The sequence below is a fragment of the Sorghum bicolor genome, chromosome 1 (genome assembly GCF_000003195.3).
Source record: "Sorghum bicolor cultivar BTx623 chromosome 1, Sorghum_bicolor_NCBIv3, whole genome shotgun sequence".
In the NCBI taxonomy this organism is placed as follows: Eukaryota; Viridiplantae; Streptophyta; class Magnoliopsida; order Poales; family Poaceae; genus Sorghum; species Sorghum bicolor.
Window position 1 is genome coordinate 62,070,356 of NC_012870.2, and position 24,781 is coordinate 62,095,136.

Below are 24,781 nucleotides of genomic sequence, written 5' to 3' on the forward strand. Positions count from 1 at the left end.
TTTCATCTTTAGTTGTAACGTGCCCTCGTGTGAACTGAGGTCGCGTAATAACTTTTCATCCCAAGCAACATTCACCAAGCTCCAAGGTTGGAAGAGAACTACAGGATCCAAGATCATGCTCTACCTTAATTGATGGCCCTTTCATATATAGGAGACAATTAAGGCTGGGGTGTTGGTGAGACACATGAAGGTCAGCCGAGCCTAGCTGGTGTCGGACGTCTAGACACGACCCACGACGCACTTATGGCAGAAACGATGGCTTGTCAGCAGCTCTGAAGGCAGTTGAACACTTTGGCACTTCTTAGAGCTAGAGACTAATTCGTGCAAGTGCTAGATCCCTTGCAGAGGCCTCTCCTAAGCTAGAGACTAATTTACAACACCTGCAAGGGATCTAGCACTTGATGGGAGCCTCTTCAGATACCTCCATGCATGCTCTTCTCTTGATCATTCTAGTTGTCCCAAAATTTGTAATGTTCCAATCCTATAACTCATTTGCGCACGAGCTTGCAAAGAGAGGGATGAGGTTGGAAACCGGATCAATCATGTCTCGATGGACCTCTTCCAGAATTTGTAATTGGTTTGGCTACTAATAATATAAGGGAGAATTAAGTGTATGACCCTGAAAAAAATTTGCCTTAGATATATGACCTTTTTTTGAATTTAGCTCTATGACCTCAAAACAAAATTTATTTGTCTCTATGGACTTTTTTTAGTTTTGGACAGCTAATGGTGTTAAGTCAGGGTAGAAAGACTATTTTACCCCTGGTGAAAAAAAATAAAAAATAGAGTTTTGTTTGTTTATTGTATATTTTGATTACATATTTATATCCACATAAAAGTTTTTTATAGTGTTTTTTATCTCTGACTTAACACCGTTAGCTGCTCAAAACTGACATAAGGCCATAGAGCCGAATAAATTTTGTTTTGAGGTCATAGAGCCAAATTCGGAAAAAAAAAGATCTATATACCTAAAACAAGTTTTTTCTAGGGCCATACACCTAATTCTCCCATAATATAAGGTCTTAGAACCGAGCTGAGTATAAAAAAAGAATAATTACTTTTTCATTTTTTTTTTCATTCGTGTTCCACTACACCTCTTTTTTTAAAAAAAAAATACACGAATCTTAAAGTAAATCCTTAATTAATTAATTTAATTATTTTTTCATTCGATCTCATCTGGACCGCGGCCCATTCCCAGCCCGTGAGTTCGCTGGCAATTTTTTTTTTTTTTAAAAAAAAACAAGATTTCCATGCCGACATGAGGAAGGAACGCGATCGATGACGGCCCTGGACACGATGGGGTCTCCAGTCCACAGCGCCAAGCTCCATGGATGGCGGTGGCGATCAATGCACGAGCGCCGGCCCGGCCACCTCGGATATTGCATTATTGCGCCATGGCCGGGTGTACGTGTCAGATTCAACGAGGCAGGAGATTGTTTCTGTTGGAGGCTGCGCCTATTCACGCGCTCTGATTGGTTACTTTTTGACCTATGGGTCCCACATGCATGGCGCGCTTTTCGCAGTGCTTGTTCGGCTCAACGCGTCCGGGGGCTCGTCCAGCCCTAATCGCCTCTACTATATCTCTCCTGTCGCATTCTGCTGCCGCCACACCGCCGCCGCCGCCGCCGTCGCTCACGTCGCCCGTCTCTTGTCCTCCTCCTCCTCCGGTCTGCTGACACCCAACCATCTCCGAGGAGCTATCTTCTTCCCCATGAAGCTTTTATCCGATCCTCTCTCGTTTCCCTCAACACACGAACCCGGCCTGCCTATTAGGTCCAGATCTGGGGATGCTAGCGGATCCGGTGGCCAGCGCCGCCGGCAGCAGAGGGCGACAGCCCCCCGCGTGACGTCAGGCTCCGGCGGCGGCAGCGTCAAGGTGATCCGGTCTCCCGCTGGCCGCTGCGCTATTCGATTTCTTGATTCGATTGCGCTGTCTCGTCAAGGCATCGCCTTTCATCTCATGGGTAGGTAATTGATTTCAATTCATGTTATGGTTTCTAAATAAAGTACTCATGTCTATGGAATTTATATAACAGCTTTGTTATGCAAAGAATGTATATTTTCTCTTATGCATTCAGTTTGTCGGCTATTTATATGAATCTTTATAATGACCATACAAATGATTAATTGCTTGGAAATGATCTGATGACATCATATGCAGTTTTCAAATCTTAAAATTTTATAAACATTGACAAATCTTAGTACTGTTCAATGGTAACTGGCATAGTGCGTTAAACAAATTTCCTTGTACAACTAATGCATACAACTTTTTGCGCAGCCATGGCTATCTCTTCCGATGAATAAGATGTCTCCTTTGCAAAAGGCCTCTGATGTAATATGATTAGTCTACTGAGATCCATCCAAGTTTAGTAAATTTCATAAACAACCAACTGTTTTTATCAACATGATTAGTCTACTTAGTTTTCATAATGAAGGTTAACATTCGTTTCAAAAAAAAAATGAAGGTTAACTGATTTTTGAGCCTAATCTGGCTAATAATTTTTTTATCTCTTTTTACATCAGAGGCCTGGTGCTGTTAGCTTTCATATTCAATTCCTCATAAGAAGCAAAAGGAACTTATTTTCTTTCGAGTTGGATTTGTGGCCGAGTGTTATTTATTTCCAAAGTCTCTGATCGAGGAGGGCTTGTTGACCATGGATCGAGCATGGGACAAGCCATGAATGGTGGAAGCCGGAGTGTCCTCGAGATCAAGCCATCGCATCTCGAATTCCCCTGTAAGTCCTCTAGATCTCACGTATCTAGATTGAGCTGTTTGATAATGGTGAGATGTTGTCGTGACTATTCTTTTTTATTGGATCTTGGTCAGAGCTGGGATCTTAGTTGGGAAACATCGTCGGCGATCCTCTCTAGGTGGACTTGCGACACCCTAACTATGGCCTTTTTAAGTTCCTCACAAATTCTGCAAAATTTTCTAGATTCCCCATCACATCGAATCTTAGGGCACATTCATAAAACATTAAATATAGATTTAAAAAAGTAACTAATTGTACAGTTTGTCTGTAATTTGTGAGACATAAGTAAAAATTTTGTGAGACATAAGTAAAAATAAAATCATGTAGACATAAGTAAAAAAAATTGAGTTAAGCTAAGTAGATTTCCTAGCATCAAGCTATTGTTTCACGATGCTTTGGATTTGGGTGCCACCTGTGACATCACAAGTTGACCTAGGTAATACAATGCCAATATTAGGACGCACGACGTACTGCTTTTGGTTGGTTGTGTGAATCATAGATGAGGTATAAGATTTGCATCTAACAGTTTAACCTATCCAAGCAAGTGAATATCTTGGAGCATGTTCAAATCTTATATCTCATCTATGATTCACAGTTCAAAACAACCAATCAAAAGCAATACGCTGAGCGTCCTAATATTAGCATTGTATTACCTGGGTCAACATTTGATGTTACAGGTAGCACCCAAATCCAAAACATCATGAAACAATAGCTTGATGCTAGGAAATCTACTTACCTTAACTCAAATTTTTACTTATGTCTACATGATTTTATTTTTACTTATGTCTCATAAAATTTTTACTTATGTCTCACAAATTACAGGCAAACTGTATAATTAGTTATTTTTTTAATCTATATTTAATGTTTCATGCATGTGCCCTAAGATTCAATGTGATGGAGAATCTAAAAATTTTTGCAAAAATTATGAAAAACTTAAAAAGACCCTGGTAGGGTGTCGCAAGTCCACCTAGGGTGGATTGCCGAGATGTTTCCCAACCAAGATCCTAGCTTTGACCAAGATCAAAAAAGAACAGTCACAACAGCATCCCACCATTATCAAACAGCTCTACCTAGATACGAGATTTGGAGGACTTACAGGGGAATTCGAGATGCGATCGCTTGATCTCGAGGAAACTCTGGCTTCCGCCATCTATGGTTTCTCCCATGCTCGATCCGTGATCAACGAGCCCTCCTCGATCAGGGACTTTGAAAATCAACAACTCAGCCACAAATCCAACTCGAAAGAAAATAAGTTCCTTTTGCTTCTCATGAGGGAATCGAATGCGAAAGCCAACAGCATCGGGGCTCTGATCGATGAAACAATAGTGGCCAACAGCATCGCCGCATCGGGGGCTCTGATCGATGAAACAAGAGTGGCCAACAACATCGAGCGCCGCAAAATTCGATGTGACGGGAAATCTAAAAAGTTTTGCAATTTTTTTATAGAAACTAAACGAAGCCTAAATATTTAGACTTAGATACGGACCAATCTGAACCCCTCAAATTCGGTCTCGAATACGGTCAGAAAATATCCGTACCGTTTTTATCCCTACTTGCACCAAAGCGATTCACGCGGTCACTCATGGCTCGGCATGCTAACGCGTGGCAGGTGTTCGGCGGGGCGACACTCGAGCGATCGAGCGCACCTAACAATACTGCTCTTGGTCTCTCCGGCTCCCCCATTCTCCCTTCTCCAGAGATGGTACAACAATGTCGAGATCAGCGACAAGCTGCGGCGGCATGTGAAGGCGGCCTCCCCAAATGCAGATGCAGCATGAGGTGCGTCTTCAAATTGTCGGCCTCCTCTTCTGCATTGCTGAGATCAGAGATGGAACCAGGGAGGGGCCAGCAGGGGCCATGCCCCCCCCCCCATGCCGCAAAAAAATTTAGAACCTCCCTCAGCGATGACGGCCCAGCTCAGCCTCTTTTGACTTCTGAGCCCAGCAAGGAAGGAGCACGTACGTAGACTCGCCGCCTCGCGTCGCGTGTTGCCGCTGTATTCGCCACTCGCGTAGTCGCGTCGTTTTCGCTTCCACCGTTCCACTTCCCCCCATCAGCCATCGCCAGTTTTGCAGTTAAGCAAGCGGAGCAGCCGATCGGCCGAGAGGAGCAGGGCAGCAGGAACGCAAGAATTCAAGAAGCAGGAAGCCAGGAACGCTGAAACTCCTGTGCAAGAAACCGCTAGGTAAGAATAATTTATTGATGATGCAATTTGTATTTTTTTTAATTGATAATTTTCAATAATCTATGATCCACTGATCATGCGTATTCATGTAGGAGATAATGCCGCCTAAAAGAAGAATTGACAGTACAATTGATTCTTTTTTCAAGAGGGTAGATAGAGGTGGTGATAGACAATTGGAGCAAGATAATTCTCCTGCTGTGGTCCATGAAGAAGCCCCCAATCCTGAAGAAAATAGGCCTGCAGAACCAGAAGTAGTACAATTCACAACTTCAGACATTATAGATGATTTCTATGCTATGAAGACGTGCAAAGTGAGGCTTAAATGAAACAAAAGTATGGTTCTTTTATCCTCTTTTAGAAAAGATTCATTTTTATGTGTTGTCGCAACAAAAACTATGATTATATGGATATTTGTATATATTATATATAATACACTTTGCCGGTCCTTGCTCTTTGTCTGGCCACACTGCCCCCCCCCCCCCCCCCCCTCCCTTTCTCAATTCGCTGGTTCCATCACTGGCTGAGATCGTCATCTCGTGCGTGTGAACGGCCAGGTTCTCAGCATGGATTTCCTTTTCATTTAAAGCTCCGCAAGGATTTGGACACTGCTGGATTCATACCTTGCCTCCACTGCTCCTCCTTCACCACCCATCTGAACCCCACCCGGTCGCCCAGCCACCCAAATCGTGAATCCAGATGGCCCTGTTGGTGCCTGTTGCTTGATGGGGTTCATGGATTCAGCTTCGACAGCGTCGTTGTTGGCGACTTGCGTCAATGGTTTCTTGTACTCGCGGATGTTCCTTTGGTCAGATTGCTTTATCTCCGACAAGCCTTTTACGGTTTTACCTAAATTTTCTGGTTCTTAGTTCACTGCAGGTTTGACAAAATGGGATCTGGGCTTTGTGAACCTGATGAGGATGACAGTGGAATAGAGCTTGTCAGGACATTTCTTCTTCCTTCTCGGCTCAGCCTAGGTGCATTTACACACAAGCGGCTGGGAATTGCACAATCCTATCGTAAGCACCTCAAACACGTGCAATCCCAATTTTGAAATCAAATGCAGTGCCTTTTTCCTTAAGATGTTAAGATGATTTTACTTTTATTAAGTTCATTTTGGCAACTTTAGTCATCATGTCAATGTTCAGTATTTAGAATTTTGTTAGTTATTATGATAGTGAAACATATATGTTTAGGTGAACATTTATCGGTTGGATAATTGTAGGATTTTAGAATGAGACACAGCATGCATGCGTTACCCACCTCCATGCAGGTCGGCAATTTCTATACATTCCTATAGTAGTACCATTAAGGTAAAGGTATGCAATATGCCTTACTTTGTATTTCTATTTTTTCCGTAGTCTGAGTTCTTTGTGTGTGGCTATGGTATGTTTGACGAAATTATGAAAATTCCCTTTCCATAGAAAAATGGCTTGCTTCATATGTAAATATATCTGACATAGTTAAAGTTCATATGGTTTTGAGGCAGGGCCAAGGTTTGTTAGTTTACTTGTTTATCTTTAATGCTAATTGATGTGGCCGTACGTAGATGCTATACTTGGATATGTTCGACCCTTTGATCACAGTGTAAGAACCAGCAGATAGTTACCTAAATTAGCTAGATCCCAACAGAGGATCTGCGTAATTTTATTCTGGAGATTGTCATTACTATTTTCTGTATTGCCATGCAGATGCATGTCGATTTTCAAATTGTATAAACCAATCAGTTATCCGATATGTTCTGGAAAAAAAATGTGTGCCTTGTTGGCATGCCTTGCTTAGTTGCTATCTGCATAAGAATTCAAAGTATGGTAGATAGATGGATCTAGCTCACACATATTAGTGCTGGAGTCAATTTTGGTCTTTGCACCCATGATAACATGTAGCTATATCTCTGATGGTGATAGACAGTTGTGGGCCTCAGACTCAATCTCAGCTCAATCACTTTGAACCTTTTGTAGCGCAGATGTTCAGTGGACATTAGCATGTACTGGTTATCCATACCAACAGACAAGCAATCCAGTCTCAACCCTCTCCTGTTTAGTATCATTTATTTTCCATTGTCTTTTACTCCCATCACATGCAAGCTAGCTGTTCCTCCACATACATATGTAATAATTGTCAGTATCCTATGACCAGAAAGGCTGGATAGTAATTGATGGAACGATGGTTGTCCTACTAATAGTAGTTGCTAATCAGTGGTTTTCTGTGCAATTTGAAAAGACAAAAGTAGTTCTGAGTACACTTGAATTATTTCCTTAAATATTACAAAGAAGCTACATGCCCAGGATTTGTCGAAATGAGGTGATTGCAGCCTTTAGTTGTTATATTAATTTAGAACCAAACATTTTTTTTGTTTGGCCTTTTATAGTGTATTGATTATATTTTTCTATGTATTGTGCTAATCGGCTGATACTTTCATGTATTACGGGCTTCCACCTCATATCAAGAGCCAACAGATGTGATCTTCTGAGACCACTGATGCAGTGCTCCCTTCAACTGATGGCCCTCCATAGCTTAGCTTATCCGTGGCGAAATCCACCAGACATGTAAGCAGACACGAAATATATAGGGAAGTCTTTTCTATATGTGCAACACCTAAGCGTTTGGCGATGAAGGAACCCTCTCTGGCTAAATAATCAATTGGATATCATTGTGAACATAATATTGCAAACCATGAGGTTTTTTCCCCCATATATATATGAACCGCTTTAGTGCTACGGATGGATTTGTACCAGTATTTTAAACTGTTGAGGTAACGATAAATTCTGATGTTGGCATGTAATCTGTATGGATAGACAAAAGAGATATATATGTTCTACAAAGATATTAGCCGAGCGTGCCCAGGTCGAGGATCACGCACACCATGACGTACGCCAACCTGAGCATCGTCAAGCGGTGCAGCACTGCAGCTATATATGCATGCATGCAGTAGTCGATATGATAATGGCAGTAGCCAACGGCAAACGCGCGCCGGTGTCATGGTCATGGTGCAAGTGCAACCTGAGGATCGAGGCGCTCGCGTGTAATCGCTGCCCAAGTAGCCCGTTGAACAGACTAATTTTATGCTTGGTGGAGTGCGTGGCTCCCTCCATCCCAAATTGTAAGTCATTCCAAGAATCTTGGAGAGTCAAACTTTTCTAAGTTTGACCAAATTTATATTATAAAATAACAATTATTATGGTACTAACTAAGTATCATTAGATATTTTCTTAATTAAAAATTTTCATAGTTTACTCACTTTACGTTACAAATCTTAGTATTTTTCTCTATAATTTTGGTCAAACGTGAAAATGCTTTGACTCTCCAAGATTCTTTGAATGACTTACAATTTGGGATGGAGGGAGTAAATCAGTTCTAGCAACGACATTGGACAGTGTAGTAGTACTGATCGATTCCACATACATACACACATTATATAATTTGGTGGTAATTTAATTTCACATAGCATTAAGGCCCATAATATTTCATATGGTGGTAATTTGGCTTTTGGCCCTGTGCCAGCTGCTGGCTTTTACATATACATACATACATTATATAATGCAGCACCGTTGCTACATGTGTGTGTATATAGTAAGAATCAGGATTCAGGAACCCTCGATCGATCACACAATCGGGTATGCGAGGTCGAGCGCGATGCCGCAGAGTCCCCCTTGCCTGACGTCTTTGCGCATCCTTAGGTAGCCGCGCTCGCCCCAGGTCTGTCCCCACGAGTTCTTGACGAGCCAGTACTTGACCCCCGACGAGTCGGCGCCGTAGCCGACGACGGTGATGGCGTGGTTCATCCGCGTCCCGCACTGCCCCGACCACACGCCGCCGCTGTAGAACTGCAGGCTGCCGCCCATCTCGATGGCCGCCGCCACGGGCTGCTGCGCCACCGCCTGCTGCAGCTGCGCCTCCCCCTGCGGCAGCTGCCTGTAGTTGGAGATCCTGGCGGCGCGCTGCCCGGCCTTTGAGCGGTTGCACTGGTACCGCCGCGCCTGGTACGGGTAGTTGGCCTCCGTCGTCAGCCCGCCGTTCTGGATCACCCACTTGTACCCGTTCACGAAGTAGCCCAGGTTGCAGCCGCCGTCGTACGGGTCGCAGTCGATCAGCTCCTGCTCCGACAGCGACACCAGCTTCCCTGTCCTGATCTGGGTGATGCTCTCGATCGTCGCCGCCGTCACGAATGCCCAGCAGCTAGCTGCAGTAGTGCAGGCCGGATTATATATTGGTCAAAATCAAGGACGCGTATATATATATATATATATATATATATATATATATATATATATATATATATATATACTCACAGCAGGATGGGCCCTGGTTCTTGATGGGCGTGACGGCGCCCCTGGACCTCCAGTCGACGCTGGTGGGCGCGTCCACCACGGAGGAGAAGTTGGCCTGCTGCTTCTTGCCGGCGTCACGGCGGACGGGGGGCATCCCCTTCATGGTGTAGAGGTCCAGGAACTCCTCCTCCGTGAGGTCGGCGAACTGGTTCTCGCCGAGCGTGTACGTCAGGTTGCCCGCCCGGTTGGTGGCCTCGATGTGCTCCATGTTGCGCCGGTACACCTGGAACCGCCGCTGCCGCTCCTCCGCCGTCGGGTACGACCGGTTGTACGTCGCCTGCCAGCGGAGGAACCGGTCCATCATCAGCTTATTGTCACCATCAGCACCGACGACGACGCCGTCCGCGCCGCCGCCCGCCGCCGCCGCCGCCTGCAGCATGAGGCTGCAGCACGCGACAAGGATCAGCGCGAAGAAGAACCCTCTCGACGCGGCGGCACGGGAGAGAGCCATGATCGTCATTCTGTGTGATCACCCCGCTTGCTTCAGCTTGAGCATGCATGAATGCTTGTATATATAGCGCATGCATGCTAGCTATCGTATGGCTTGTGAGGTGTGATCTCTCAGCTCTCGTCGAAACATTGATCGATTATCCATGGAGCGAAACGGCCAGTCTTTAGCTGCTGTCGGATCAAGTGGAGACTGGAGACCTGTCGACGACTCGCGTGCATGAACAGCAAGCGCGCCTGGTTATGCATGCATGCATGGATGCACGAGAGCATAGTATATATATCGGAATGGCGACGAGCTGTATTTTCTCTCGACGCAGCGTTTGTAGCGCTAAATATGTGCTTTTGCAACAAATAAGTTTGTTAGGACTCCTTGCCGTGCACAATTCACCGTTTATGGCTTGCTTGTCTAGACATCAGTCCATGCTGCGAAGGAGATTGTAGGGTGCTTTCAAGGAAATAGTCCAAACTAAGCCACACCATGGGGTTAACAGTGCTAGCTGTCATCATCCTCCCTAGCTAGATTCACTGAGGATGCCTAGCTTGTTGTACATTCTTGAACGACAACAAGGCACAAAGCATTGGTTCTTGCAAATGAGTCGATACCATTTATCGCAGGTGGATGAATCGTTGGATCACCAAGTGCTAGGTTTAATCATGCTTAGTTTTCTCTCATTTTCCAGTAATCTCTTGCCTACTCTCGGTTGGTGCTTGATGGAGAATTATTCCCTCAACATGCCCTAACTAAAAAGCGCAGGCCTGGGATTCGAACCCCTACCCTCGCCCGCGCGCCAGACCCCAGTAACCAATAGAGAAGAGAATCTTTCATGTTTATGAGACACCTTCGACTCTATTTAATAAGGGCAAAATCGGAAGATTAGCCCCTAATTAATGACTCCTTGGTAAGCACAATCATGTCCTAAACGTCATCTAATCCTGGTATGGAGGGAGTAGTTATTAGCTTAGCTTAGTATATTTAGGTCAAGATGTTGGCAAATGTGTTGTAATATTGCGGATGTAACTATAATACTCCGGCCAGTTAGTGTTTTGGTTTAGGCTTGTTATGGCCCATGCATTGTTCTGATAGGGTTAGTTCCACTTTGCTTATTCATTTACATATAAATCTAGGCTACCTTATAATCCTTTTGTTTTTAAATGTTGCAACTTTGGGTTGGACCTTTAATATAAAGCGAGAATGAAAGTGTAAGAGAATTGTGGGTCTGTTCCACATGATGATCTGGGCATTAATATCAGATTTTGGTGCTACTAGAGCTACTCTTTATACAAGTGCATGTGCGTTAGCTCATGCAGGGGACATGGCATGTTTGTGGCAGAGGGGGGATCCTGGGTATTCATTTGCTATACTGAGGGTGTTAGCTAGAAGGATGGAATCTTGGCCATTAGTTTTCTGGTTTTGGCCTTCTGGCCCATGAGTTGTTCTGGTGGAATTAGGTACACCTTGGTTGTCCCTGTGTTTTCAAACATAGCATCCATTATATTACTAAAAACATTTTTAGGAGACAACCACCTTATTTAAATCAAAAGGTATCCCCGTCTCCAAAAATATAGAGGAATTTCCAGAGGTGGTTAACACATTTATGAAGACACCCGATAAACTACTGCCTACGAAAATAGATTAAGGAGGTGTTTAGTTAAAAAAAATGCAAAATGCAATATGTCAACTACTTTGGAATGATGGAATGCAAAATGCCAAAATTTTCAGGGTTATATTTAGTTCCATCTAAAATGTAGAATTTATTGTCTTCACGAGGGCCTCTTGAGGCTATTTTGGTTTTTTTTTTTTGTCTCTTGAGGCCAAAATCCAAAATGAAGAATAACCACACAGCTTTTGCCAAAAAATTTACATGATGTTTAGTTCCATTATATAAAATGATGGATCAAAACCTAAATTTTTTTAGAATAAAAGGGGAACTGAACACCGCCTAACATGAGCATGCCTATGTTAAATGAGGCCTAGAGATGTTGCGAAAGCCAAACCACACCAGCTCTCCCTCCCCATGGACGAGCAGGTGTGTGATGTGAGAAGACAACGAGCCAGGGGAGGGAAGTGTAGAACCTAGCTAGAAAGCGAAACGCTTGGCTCAAGAGGCGGCAGACCATGGAGCCATGGAGGTGAGAGCCCTTCCATCCACTCCCCAGCCGTTTCCTTTCTCAATCTCCCATCACCCCATCAGCCTGATCTCACAGATATATAGTGGCAATGATGACAAGTTGGATCTAACAGAGGAGGCAACAAAGGAGGTGATGGTGCAGATCCGATGGATCAGGCAGCACGGTCCTTGGTATGACAACAGATTTGGCGGTGGGCTCAGTACCAAGCTCAATGGTGGCCTTATCAACCTTTTATGTTTTTTAATCATTTTTAGAGGCTGGCATGCAGTATCGCACGCCTTTGTTATATGATTAGCACAGACACTTAATTAGATAGAGACAGGTTGGGTGCCCGCCGCTGAATTTGTGTTTTGACTACATCTAATAGTTGTTCTAGTACCTAGTCACAAAAAAAAAAGTTGTTCTAGTAGTATTGATATATGGATTAACCGTTTAACACGAAGTGGAGAAAGAATTATAGGAGAAGTGCCATATGTTTGTTCTAGTTGACGATCTTGAAGTGTAATGTAAGGCTAAATTGTGAACTTATATTTTGTGCTTGAATGTTATGCTAAATATGGATCTTTATTGTACCTTTTGTGTCTTTTGGGGTGCAATGCTAGTTAAAGTGGTTTTCTAGTAAATGATATCCATATTTATGGATCCAAATCAATTTATTATAATAGTATTTATTTGATATACATAAATATTGATGCATTTTATCTATAATCGGACAAACCTATAAAGCCATCTCAGTAGAGGTTTTATGACAACACATCAATATTTTAGAAATAGTGCAGAAGAGTTTTATCTCCATGAAACTCTTTCTACCCCTATAAAACTCTTATCATCTATCTCTTCATTAATACGGTGTCACATCAGCATATTTAATGACTCATAAACCTCCTGAAACTGACTAACATACTAAAATATGATACTATGCTAGAGAATTGCTTTCTTTCTGGACTGAGGGAGTAGGTGAGACCCCAATTCTTTTTTCTTTTTTATTTAATTTCTCAGTCCAATAACTCCAATTCGATATCTAGGCGTTCCGGCTTTGCTTCTCGACTCCTATATATGGCAATCGGATTGAGGGGCAGCAGTGGCGTCATTGCAACTTGTGTAAAACATTGTTGGTCTGTATATTTGGATGTTAATTACAGCAATTAGACCTTCTGTTTAGAATTATAGATTTTTATGAGTACTTAAATAAGGTCATAAAACTTGATATTTAACTATAACAACACATGGATCGTACGAAGCTAAAGTTAAGGCATATTTACGAGTAAATATTTTGTGTTTTGCAACAGGAGGAAAAAAATCTATCAAAGTTGTATTTTAATTTGATACAAATTTAATAGGACATTATTATGTTATTGTCAACATTCAAATTATAGTATGGATGTCATGGCCATCATAAAATGAATTATAGCAATAAAGTGCAAAATAAAAAACATGTGTCATTTTTTACCAATATTTGATATTTTTTTCTCTTGTTGCAAGCACAAATATATTTGTTAGTATAGAAAAAATGAAAATCACACAAGCACCACTGTCCAAAGCGAAGACACCAATCACAAGTGCCTATCAAAAAAAAAGGAAAAAAAACCCAAAGAGGCTACTGGCCCCTGGAGATGCTTCTAACCCGATTTCTCTACAGCTGACAGTGGCCACACACTTCGCCTTTGTCGTCGTCTTCCTCGTTGCGTGCGCTGACCCGGCGAACCGACGAGGCGGCTCGGCAACGAGGAAGGAATACAACGACGTCTTGGGCCGAGATGGGCCCAGGCCCAGCGCATGGAAGCCTGGTGGGAACCCCAGTCGCCGTTGGATCTCAACGAAGGGTGCGATCTCATTTCATTCCCCTGTGGCCCTGCCAGGCTGGCTGCTGCTTTGTGTCTTCTCCGGTCTGGCCGTCCTCTCCTCCCGTGGCCCCCGCGTGCGCTCTCTATGTCTTCAGCGGCGACGAATGCGCGACTTCCGCCGCCGCCCTACGCCAGGTCTCCACCTTCTGGCCTTCGCGCGGTGACCAGCACCCACCAGGTGCGCCCACCCCTTCTCTTTCGTTCCTGATGTGCGAAACCGCTGTCCAAACCCTAGCTTAAGTTATTTGTAGTCGGATCTGATCCGATCCAGTTTCGGGTCTAGTATGCATATATGATGCATTGATGCCAACAAACAACATTATACCCTTCTATGTGTACTAATGATTTGGTTTATGAAATGTTCTTCTCTTTTAATTTATGTAATAATGTACTTACTGCCATCTGAACTTAATTGAAATTTGAAAATGACATCACTCGTTGTGAAACCATGACAGGAGCCTAGAAAGCCCAATGGACGTCTGTCGAGGTTTAAAATCAGTCTTCTAGTGGAGTAAGGAATTTAATTACAAATACATGGGATCAATAGAGGATAATAGAGACTGTTGTAGATTTCCAAAATTACTGATAAATATGCTATTTTAGATATATATATATATATTGATTATATAGGTGCTAATTTGTCAAAAGATGTTAGAAAAAAAAATAGAAGTTGCTAAAAAAAAGTGAAAAAGAAAGAAGAAAAAGAATTGTATGGGCTTTTTATTTAGTGGCCCATCAAACCAGCGCACCGCCGCATAGTCTTCTGCTCCTTGCAGCCCAGCGCCGACGCTCCATCTTCCTCGCAGCGCCGCTCAGGCTCCGTCCCTCACGCAGATCTTCTGCTCCTTCCCCCACTCGCACTTAGGGCGCTCAGGCTCGGTCCCTCAGCGACGGAGGGGCAGTCCCAGGCTCGGCGGCGGCGTCGGCATCGGCGGCCCCCTCTCCCGCTTCTCGCCAGTCGCCTCGCCCCCTCGCCTCTGTCCTCCGCGCTCCGGCCGGCGACCCTGCGTACGCACCTCCCTCTCCCCTCCCGCCTCTGCTGTACCGTGGGAGCCCGGCCAGCTGCCCAGGGTGGCCGGGCCTTGGCTCTGCGGGTGTCCACCGGTGCTCTTTCTTCTCGTGTTACCTTTTTATTACTGGATTTTGTACGGGATCCCTTCCCCTTAAAAGTTGTACTTTTTTCCCTTGAAGAAATATCGGATGAAATGTTAGAAATGCATACTTTTGATTAATTGTGGGTCGGTTTTCCTTGCTGGCGATTTATTCCATTCCTAATGTAACTATAATGTTCTCTTGTTTTTCTTGTTTTTGGTGAAGCATAAACTGATTTATTGTATATAATAGTGCATGTTATTCTCCGGTGTGTGCAAACCGCTCCAAACCTCATTTAGTCTTTATATGAAGTTGTTCACTATTCAGAATGAGTCTAGTACTCATCATGGTAGTGTCACTTATTGATCAATGTTTCTTCTAGGGAGATTAATGATAAATTCTTCCTTTGGCAAAAGAAAGCACAGTGTGGCCCAAACATTAAGGATTGAAAAGTAGATCTAGTTGTACTTCTAATCATCTTGCATGTCAAGTTGTTTGCAGAATTAGGGAGTCGAGCCACTGTTTGATAGTGTCCAGCATTTGTATGGAATGCCGTACATGATAGTTATGCTTTTTTTTGTTTTTGTTTTTTTTTTTTTGCTCCTTTTCTGTTGTCTTGATTTGCTTTGTTTTTTCACCCTTTTGGCAAGCATTGCTTATTGAAGCATGGTCATGTTTTGTTTTATTCTTTCTATTCCTCTTTTGCTTATAAATGTTGATGACAAACATGGCAAGGAATCCATCTTTGTGCAATAACTTGAGGTCTATTTGGTATACGACAACAACTTATGTAAAATAAGATGATGTTATGTTGCCTTTTTCACAATAGTCTTCTGTCTGGGCGCTCGATCAGGTCCAAAGCAGAAAAATCTTGAGTGTAGCTTTGCTGAAAATTACAAGCAAAACACAAAACAATATATGCTTCAGGATATCTCACAATGTGCATTTTAGTTAGCCTGAGATGCATGACCAAGGCTACATTTTTACTGCAAGTCGGAAATTCTATCTCTCCCAAGACATGTTTATGGCAATACTGCACTTTATAGATAACAAAACATGTATCTGTGATGCATGGAAATAGAGATCTGACTTGTATAAGTATGCCAGATAACGATGCAAGTATGAACCCCAGAGGATAGAATTTATGTGACCATTTGGCCTCAACCAAGGAATTTATGATATGGATGGATGAATGGATGATATGAAATTCCCTTGCTGTATGGCAGCTTTGTATATATGATATGGTCCACACAAACTCTTTCATGATTTACAGATTTAGTCCTATGGTATTTTTTTCCTTATCTCATTTCTAAATTCGTATTTTGCAGGAAACATTTCCAGCTCAGGTACCCAAATATGGCAGCAAGACGCAATGTTCGGTACTCACCTCTTCCTTCAGAGGATGGGGGCGACAGCAATTTTACTAAAGAAGATGTTGACCTCCGATACACTTACACTCCAAAATCCTACAGAAGGATCCCGTGGAAGTCAATTGCCCTGGCATTGTTCCTCCTCCTCCTAGGAACTTCACTTCTCTTTCTTTCTTACTTCATATTCACAGGTCACATGGAGGGTGATAGTTCTCAGGCATATGGTCTCTTGTTCCTGGGTTTCCTTTCGTTTCTTCCTGGTATGTTAATATAACTGCTTTTATGCATTTATTTCCTCAGCATGAATGATTTTTTTTATTTTGTTATTTTCACTGTCTTTTAGCTACAAAAGTACCTATTTGTGTAGTTAATTAGTTATTCTCCAGTTGCGTCTCATGCCTTCAGAGTGAAATTTATTGCCATAGACAAGATTGGAAATTTCATATAAAAATAAGGCACTATGCATCATTGTTATGTAATCAATAGGTCTCTTGGTCACTTAAAACAATGTCAGTATGCTGTTTGGAATCACAGTTTTTATTATCGATGAAAGCAAACTGTTCACACTTTTGCATCGCAAGGAGTTATGTGCTATCGTTGTTGTGGAAAGTGGAAGCTTTACTCTCTCTCTTTTTTACATACTTGCAGGTTTCTACGAGACTCGAGTTGCTTACTATTCATGGCGGGGAGCACCAGGGTACACTTTTGCATCCATACCAGATTATTAGCCTTTCAGTTTGCACCACTTATGCTGTAAGGATAATGAGCAAGCAAGCAACTTGAAACTTCCCTTGGGAACCAATGTTAATGATAAAGACTTAGCATGTAGATGTAGTGGCTCAAATGATTGTTGTGTTTATAGGATGATATTACTTTATCGGTCAGTAAAAGAATAATCCGTATGCTATTGTAAAGAGGAGAGGTTGTTTTTGCAATTGCTTGATACTTCTTGTCAATACCACAGAAATGAGTTCCACCAGTATGTTTATCTGATGATATCGATGAAGAATAGTATGTACCCCATTTGGGGCTTGGAGTATATATGGCGCAAGATGTGGTTGGTACTGTGGCTGCACCAGAACCAAGTCCATACTCTTTTTTTTTTTCTGAAACGAATCAGGTAGGAACCCATACTGGGTAGCACAACGGGACAACAACACATGCGCCCAATCCAATACTTGCATGCCCAGGGAGAGACTAAACAAAAACATAATTATGCATGGAGGGAGTAATAGCTTACTTATAATTAGTTTGAATCTGAATTATAACAGTCAAGATGCAGATAGGACAAGATGATGAGGAAATTTAACATTGGACGGGCAGCAATAATAATCAACAATTTGGAGGGCGCACAACACACCTTCCTCGTTCCATTCCTTTTGTTCCCAATAATGCAAGGTGGAAGAGAAGAGGAGGGCGAAAAAGTGGTGTGGTATACTATACATAGGGGCGTTGCTAATAGTAATTCAAGCACAAGCGGCGGTGGCGCTTCGCCATGCATGCATATGGGCCCCGTTATCTGACCGGCCGCTTCGTGTCTGCCACAGCTAGCGTTTTTCCTCCCGCTAGGCGCTAGCTAGCTACCGCCCTCCTCCGTCCTCCCCCACCTCGACGGCCGGCGGCGACCCGACGTCGACCGTGCGGAAGCGGAAGGGAGAGGCGTGGCGTGGGGCTTCCATTGCATTGTGTTGCTTCATCAATGTGCAGATGCACGCACGCATTTCGCAGTTGCTCCGAGCATTCATAGGTTCCATTCCGTCCTCTCATCCCCCTCTCTCATCATTTGCTTTGTTTTTTTTTATATGCCTTTTGGTGGTGGTGTTTACATTTGATTCTGTACGTAGGGGTGCAAATTGATGAATCTAGGGGTATATTTCGGTTCACCTAACATATTTCAGAGCTTGTTTTGATTGGAGGATTTTCCTAGAAATTTTAAAGGAATCGGATTCCTTTTGTTTTGCTTACATCGCATGGTGTTTGGAATGGAGGAATGAAGGTTCCCCAAAAAAAAATGGAGGAATGAAGTTTTTTTCTTCTTTCATATATGGAAAGGCTTTCTTTCTTTCTTTCATGAAACGGAGGAAATAAAATATTCATTTCAAGCTTTTGAAAAATTATCCATATGTAAATAGGGATGAGCGCATCCTTATTCACTAGGGCCTTATTTACTTCTACACAAAAACCAAAAACTTTTCAAGATTCTCAATCGCATCGAATCTTTAGACGCATGCATGAAGCATTAAATATAAAACGAAAATAAAAACTAATTGGACAGTTCGCCTATAATTTGCGACATGAATCTTTTGAGACTTGTTAATCTATGATTGGATAATATTTATCAAATACAAACGAAAGTGTTACAATGTCCCGAAAGTTTTTTTTGCCAGCAACTAAACAAGGCCTAGAATGGAGGAATAAATATGTTATAGTATTCCTATTGTTCTAAACCAGTGACCAATAGATTTTCTATAGAACTAGCCTAATTATTTTCGTTATTGGCCCCTGCTAGAATTTGGCTTAAGCTCCGCCACTGTTCCAAACACTCATTCTTATAAAATTTGTTTGTTTTTCAATCCTTTATTTTCTACCTACTCATTTCCCTATTCCTGTGTTATCTTCCTTTGCTTTGTTTTGTATTCTTTCATTTCAAAATAACATAGTTTTTTTAGCTAAGCATCATTTGCTTTAATTTAAGTCAAATTATTTTAAATTTCATTAAAACTATATATCCAGATTTATTATACCAAATAAACATCATTAGACCCATCACAAAATATTTTTTTAGTGTTATAAATGTTGATAATGTTCTCTATAAATTTAATGAAATGTAAGATATTTTTTATTTAGAATAAAACTAAAAGATCACTCTTTGCGGGTGGGATATAGTACTGTTGATACTGAACTAAAGTGATTTGGCTTACATCATGTCCTTATTAGGTTCGTCAATTTTTAAGCCTACGATTTGCCTGGTTAGGCCCCCTTTGAATGCGTGATCCTTTTTCCTATTTCTGCATTCTTCCTATAAAAAATGAACTGATTTCTACTAAATTGTTTCTTGTTTTCACTGTTTTTCAATGGTCGCTTAAGCTGGCTGCAAGGGCTAATTTGCATATTTCTAGTGTATATATGGATTTCAGCAAAGGAACAAATATTTACGTAATCAATTAATAATACCCACAAACAACCACTTTTGGGGGAGACAGACAATGGGCAGTGTCTATTTTTCTGTGAGTGCCCATGCATGTGCCAGCATTTGACCCACTGTACTCACCTAATTAGAGACAAAAAAATCATATGCGTCGCATGTGCACATAATTACAATAATCAAACGAAGATCTACCAACGTTAGGAGCAAGCACACGTTCGTAGATTATTATCTGCATCCCAACAGGCAACAGGTCTAACGACCACTCAGTTTTGTACTCATTTCAACATAGGACTAATATTTTGCAGCATATTTCTGTCATTATAAAACACATTATTAATGTAATTAATAGTTGTCCGGAATACCTTAAACTTACACCCAAATGGTGTATTCCTGAATAGATGAATAGTTTCTCTCAAAACAAAGATTGATATGCTGTACACAGAAAGGAAAAGAATGCAGCAAGAGCAATTATTCTTAAATTCTTGCAAGCATTGATACCTCTATTACTCCCTAATTCATTTGGCCAACATATAATTCATTTGTTCAGGTATCAATTCTTTCCAGCTCACTGCTGGCTGTCCGATTGATGATTCTCGAATATCTCCTTCTCTTTGACCTTGCAAATCTTTCAAAAAAAATGTAGATATACCTGCAAATTAAACACGGCATCCATTCATTGCATACTATAGTATCCCCTACCGACAGTACAAGACAATCTGCTTAACCATATTTCTCTTCAACTGCAAAATCTTTCTTCATCATACATACTGAACAAGAACCTTCCCTGAAGTTCAGAGTGGCCTAATTATTTGTCCAGGAATATATTTGATATAATTAGAATAATTCCTATAACGCAGAATTGCAACCTACCAACAAGCACATGATCCATAAACTAGTACACCAATCATGAACCTAGAACACTATATAGCAGAGCAGCTGCAGGTTCCTCCAACGCCCCACCCTCTCCTTTGTAGGTCTGCTTTTTTTTCAACACCATTTGCGTTTCTTGGATTCAATCTGGTAATTCTCCATTCTTCTTATCCAGATTTCTTGGTACATTGCCCACACATTTGTTTGTCTAGTTGACGCAGAAGCGGCAAGTATCTTCCATTTTCTATAAAAAAAAATGTCTGTCTAGCTGAGGATACCGTCTTTGGTGCAGGCAAATCTTTCAAGCTCGCTTAAAGCATACATCAAACACAGCTTCTTGTGATTGCAGGTTAGGGTTTCATTTGTACCTCCACACCCTGTAGAGTCTGAAGGTGAATTACATTAAAAGAGTACTGAAAAATACCAGAAACAGCAACCACACACAAGTATCCACCATGGGTTCCTGTACTTCCAAGTCTGCCCTTGAGCATAGGAGGCCAGCAAGGTATTACACCAGAGGGCGAAGAGTCCGCAGCCGTCGGTCCATCATGCCAGAGGCACCCCAGTCACAACAGTTGAGCGATCCCAGAGGACGCATGACCGGCTTCTCCATGAGCGAGATTGTCCATGTGGAGACGGCCAACAGAGGCAAGTCAGAGCATTCCAAGACATTCCACCTTACGCAGATGGAGTGGCACCACAGCCAGAGGGACTCTAAAGGTAAAAGTTAATTTAAGATGATAAGCAAGAGGCAACAATCAACCAGATTTTCTCATACCGTTGTAGGTTGCAGCAATGAAGATGCCTGGTTTGATTCTGTCAGTATCCTTGAAGATGATTCTGATGATGAATTCAAGAGTGTCTATGGAGGTAATAAGAATATTAGAAACCTTTAGGAATGGCCACTGTGCAAATTGATGTCTTGGTAAGGTGTATATGTAATGCTGAAGGTTTGAACTCTTCTGCAGATAGTTCGGACGAAGATGAGGAGCAGAAAAAGCAATATGAGAGCGCTTCCAGTTTTGCTGATGCACTCTCTCGCATTGGAGACATGTGCCGTGGTGTGCCCATGACATTATCTGTTGAACAGTACCTGAAAAAAGATAATGGTATGGACAATCGTATGTCAAGAGAATAACCATCACAAAGATTCAACATCTACACCTTTATCTGATATTCTTGCATTGAAAGGTGATGATCCTGGACGTAGGAGCCAAAGCATGACCGTGCGTACCAGCAAGTGTGTACCATCCTCCTTTAGCCTCAAGGGCTTGAAGGATAAAAATGATACAGATGATGATAACAAGGAGAGCTCCACGCCATCCCGCTTACGCCAGCTGCTGCACTCTATCAGCTTCAATGACAAGATGCAGCAGTTGACAGGTGGCAGCCCTGCAAAAAGGAAATCCACAGTCATCCGGCTCTCATACAAGACAACATCATGTGATGACTATGAAGACAGCGGTGAATGCGGTAAGTACAGTGTCTGTTTCAGTTTGATATTCCTCTCAGCTAGCTAATGAGCAAAGTCTCATTGTAGGTAAATCGAAGAAATTTGTTGTCCGTCCAAAGGTAGGGCAAACAATCCCATATGGAGGAGAGAAGCCAACAACAGGATGTTGGTCACGGATTGATCCTTCCATCTTCAAGTTGAGGAGTGAGACCTTCCTAAAGTATGCCAAGAAATTCACAAATAATGCCATCAAATATGTTTATCTCTAAGCATGAGCATGAACTGTACAGACCGAACCTCTGATCTCAATCTTTTCAGAGATAAGAAGAAATGTGCAGCTCCAAATTATGCTGCTTATTATCCAATAGGTGTTGACCTGTTTGCCTGCCCCAAGAAGGTCCATCACATTGCTCAGCACCTCGACCTTCCACAAATCAAAACACACCCCAAGCTCCCATCACTTTTGATTGTGAACATCCAGGTATTCCCCTACAGATTTTGCATGGAAGTAGGTATAGTATAGTTGACTATTATGTAGTTCTGAAGTTAAGAGCTTTTGTTTTGTTTCACTCACAGATGCCTACCTATCCTGCTGCTATGTTCCTCGGTGACAGTGACGGAGAAGGCTTAAGCCTTGTCTTGTACTTTAGGGTATCTGAATACTATGACAAAGAGGTTTCTGAACATTTCAAGGAATCCATCATGGTTGGCCCTTTTCAATCCACCATCTGTACTTGTCAAACACAATTATTTTCTGTGGTCTAATAGAATCTTTCTGATGACAGAGATTTTTTGAGGATGAAACTGAGAAGGTAAAGGGGTTTACGTCAGAATCTACCATCAGTTACAGAGATCGACTGAAGATCATGGCTGGATTGGTCAACCCAGATGACCTCCAGTTGGGTTCTACAGAGAAGAAGCTTGTCCAAGCATACAATGAGAAGCCAGTCCTCTCACGGCCCCAACATACTTTCTATGAGGTACTGAATGATGTTCCTTAGCACACTCGATGTCATTAGGTGGTTATCAGATTGTAAAGGTGCATGAAAAAACACTGGTTAATGTTTCACCTCTTACATCACCAGGGAGAGAACTACTTTGAGGTAGACCTTGACATACACCGGTTCAGCTACATTGCTAGGAAGGGACTGGACTCATTCAGGGAACGCCTAAAGAATGGAATCCTCGATATGGGGTTAACAATTCAGGTAAGTTTTCCTTTAGATTTTTTTAGATTCTCCAACAAAAAAGCTATCAATCTCCTTCAGCTTCTCCTATTTATTTTCATACATATATAACTGTTGTCCTTGTTATGTACTCCTCTTCTTTTTGTATTATCTTATATTTGCATGTGAGCTAAATTACAGATTTTCAACAAATATTGTTAAGTTGTTAATCATAGAGTTATCACAGTTTTACGTGGCCAATTTTGCACCAAAAACTCTATCTTATGAATGAATAACTAACACTGCAGATTATTGTCTGGCATTACTCTTGAAATATCTTATTCAATCCATCTAAATTTCAATTAATCATTACAACCTTGCAGGCCCAGAAGCAGTCGGAGCTCCCTGAGCAGGTCCTCTGCTGTGTTAGGCTGAACAAGATTGATTTCACTAACGAAGGAGTTCCAACAATAGTCGCAGCTGATGACAAGTGACACATTTGATCATAGTCATCACATGTGCGAGCCAGTAATTGGAAAGCTAGATCCATTGAGTTCAGATAAAAGGAAGCGAGAAAAAACTGATGGCTCCACATCTTAGTTACTGCTTAAAATGTTCGACGTTCTGCCTACTTTTAAGCGCGGAAATTTTCTAACTGTAATAATGTATATATACAAGCGGATACAACCCTTCGGGTGTTGGTCAAGATCCTAACCTTTTCCACTCCACTTGCTGGTTGCAACATGCCTACTTCTAGATGCAGAAAAACACTGAACCTGACAAGATTCAAATGTCCATGCATCAGACAGCCTTGAACATTCATAATAAGATTCTGACAGAAATTGCGGGCGCGCCTGTCAGGATGTTAAAACTTTGTAAGCTTTTGTTCCGGACCTTCCGGTAATAAAAGCAGAGGCAACCTGTTTTTTTTATTTAAAAAAAGAGTAAAATAAAAGATTCAGACAGAAATCATGAGCCATACCTGCTTTCTTAGACTCTTCACCGCCTGTTCTAGTTTTATGCCTCCAAGAAGAAATCGGCAGCCGAAATTATCCTGAGCTGAATGCAGCAGGTGAGTAGGTGGCTCACGGTCAAGAACACCGCACCCACTTGTTCCCTGCGGAAGCAACCAAAGGCCAAAGCACGCTGTCTCGAAACGGACCGGCGCCTGCACCAACGGGACAGCGAGGTCACCGAAGCCCGAGCTTACCGATGTAGTACAATGAGAGTGGGCGGCGCCGTGGGAGGCGGTGGCACACAAGCGTGTCCGGGCGGGCCGATGACAAGCGATGCGGAGGCCACGGTTCCGGGGCCGCATTTTGTCGAGCATGTAGTGGACAGCGACGGCCGAGGTCTCCCGGATTTTCGTTTCTGGATCTTCTGCTACCTAGAAGGGTGGATAAGCCAAGGAGACTCATCCAGGTCTGCTGCTTTCTCCGCACAAGCTAAGAAGATTGCTAGGTCAATTCCATCTCAATGGATCATCGTCGTACTCTCACTTCTTAAAATGTTCAAATTATTTTCCTGTTCTTGTTTATGATTTTGAAGGCGGTTTTATCTAATTTTTATTTTAAAAAATTCGGCAAATATTTGATAAGTTTTAAAACCACAGAAAAATGTGTCTGAGTTTTACGGATTCCGATAAAAGAATCTAGTGATAGATTAGGATAACACAAATCCAAATATAATATTTAACTCATGGAAATATGTATAGATGCTTTTTAAAATATATTTAGCTCTAGGTAAATGGAAAAAATCTAAATAGCATTGAAAGTTCTCAAAACAAATTGACATGTAAACATATTTTGAAAATCTTTCGCAATCAACACTAAGGTAAGCTGCATTTGTGTTGGTTTCATCTCAGATTTTTATTGTGCAAAGGTTTTAAACACATAGTTGTACACCGATTAGAATATTTTGAGAGTTTTCTGGATTTTTTATGGATATTTCCCTATTTTTCTGAGCTGAACCTTATTTAATAGTTTCTAAAAT

General features: G+C 42.0%; 3 protein-coding genes and 1 long non-coding RNA gene across 9 annotated transcripts; 3 read left to right on the forward strand and 1 right to left on the reverse strand.

Moving 5' to 3' along the window:
* Nucleotides 1,633–7,655, forward strand: LOC110436537. Of its 4 annotated transcripts, XR_002454312.1 has the most exons (7): nt 1,633–1,964; nt 4,363–4,532; nt 4,829–4,938; nt 5,031–5,271; nt 5,805–5,954; nt 6,161–6,254; nt 7,386–7,655. It is a non-coding gene; the product is annotated as an uncharacterized LOC110436537 (long non-coding RNA). The 4 variants fall into 4 exon arrangements; XR_002454310.1 differs by lacking the exon at nt 6,161–6,254; XR_002454314.1 differs by lacking the exon at nt 6,161–6,254 and having other exon boundaries at nt 5,815–5,954.
* Nucleotides 8,324–9,751, reverse strand: LOC8063229 (ervatamin-C). The gene is made up of 2 exons (XM_002467631.2): nt 9,228–9,751; nt 8,324–9,118 (listed from the first exon to the last, which is right to left on the reverse strand). Exons 1-2 carry the CDS (start codon nt 9,724–9,726, stop codon nt 8,541–8,543), a joined length of 1,077 nt encoding a protein of 358 aa, XP_002467676.1. The 5' UTR covers nt 9,727–9,751; the 3' UTR covers nt 8,324–8,540.
* LOC8064443 (transmembrane protein 230) lies at nt 13,851–17,134 on the forward strand. 2 transcript variants are annotated; one of them, XM_021451259.1, is made up of 3 exons: nt 13,851–13,868; nt 16,111–16,412; nt 16,801–17,134. In XM_021451259.1, the coding sequence occupies exons 2-3, from the start codon at nt 16,139–16,141 to the stop codon at nt 16,878–16,880; spliced, it is 354 nt and encodes a 117-aa protein (XP_021306934.1). In that variant the 5' UTR covers nt 13,851–13,868; nt 16,111–16,138; the 3' UTR covers nt 16,881–17,134. The 2 variants fall into 2 exon arrangements, with proteins under 2 accessions (XP_021306934.1, XP_002465104.1); XM_002465059.2 differs by lacking the exon at nt 13,851–13,868 and adding an exon at nt 14,455–14,698.
* LOC8066273 lies at nt 17,764–23,584 on the forward strand. Of its 2 annotated transcripts, none has more exons than XM_002465060.2 (11): nt 17,764–17,899; nt 20,520–20,890; nt 20,957–21,040; nt 21,139–21,279; nt 21,362–21,643; nt 21,711–21,843; nt 21,942–22,104; nt 22,200–22,328; nt 22,409–22,603; nt 22,709–22,831; nt 23,173–23,584. In XM_002465060.2, the coding sequence occupies exons 2-11, from the start codon at nt 20,626–20,628 to the stop codon at nt 23,281–23,283; spliced, it is 1,626 nt and encodes a 541-aa protein (XP_002465105.1). In that variant the 5' UTR covers nt 17,764–17,899; nt 20,520–20,625; the 3' UTR covers nt 23,284–23,584. The 2 variants fall into 2 exon arrangements, with proteins under 2 accessions (XP_002465105.1, XP_021306933.1); XM_021451258.1 differs by lacking the exon at nt 17,764–17,899 and adding an exon at nt 20,221–20,320.

What these genes read in the sequence shown, in the direction of transcription:
- LOC8063229 (XM_002467631.2), bottom strand. Translation starts at nt 9,726, where the DNA reads ATGACGATCATGGCTCTCTCCCGTGCCGCCGCGTCGAGAGGGTTCTTC. An exon ending in GAACCAGGGCCCATCCTGCT is followed by an intron (nt 9,119 to 9,227) that starts GTGAGTATATAT and finishes GCACTACTGCAG; the next exon opens with CTAGCTGCTGGGCATTCGTG.
- LOC8066273 (XM_002465060.2), top strand. Translation starts at nt 20,626, where the DNA reads ATGGGTTCCTGTACTTCCAAGTCTGCCCTTGAGCATAGGAGGCCAGCA. An exon ending in GTACCTGAAAAAAGATAATG is followed by an intron (nt 21,280 to 21,361) that starts GTATGGACAATC and finishes TTGCATTGAAAG; the next exon opens with GTGATGATCCTGGACGTAGG. An exon ending in ATTTCAAGGAATCCATCATG is followed by an intron (nt 22,329 to 22,408) that starts GTTGGCCCTTTT and finishes TTCTGATGACAG; the next exon opens with AGATTTTTTGAGGATGAAAC.
- LOC8064443 (XM_021451259.1), top strand. Translation starts at nt 16,139, where the DNA reads ATGGCAGCAAGACGCAATGTTCGGTACTCACCTCTTCCTTCAGAGGAT. An exon ending in TTTCCTTTCGTTTCTTCCTG is followed by an intron (nt 16,413 to 16,800) that starts GTATGTTAATAT and finishes ACATACTTGCAG; the next exon opens with GTTTCTACGAGACTCGAGTT.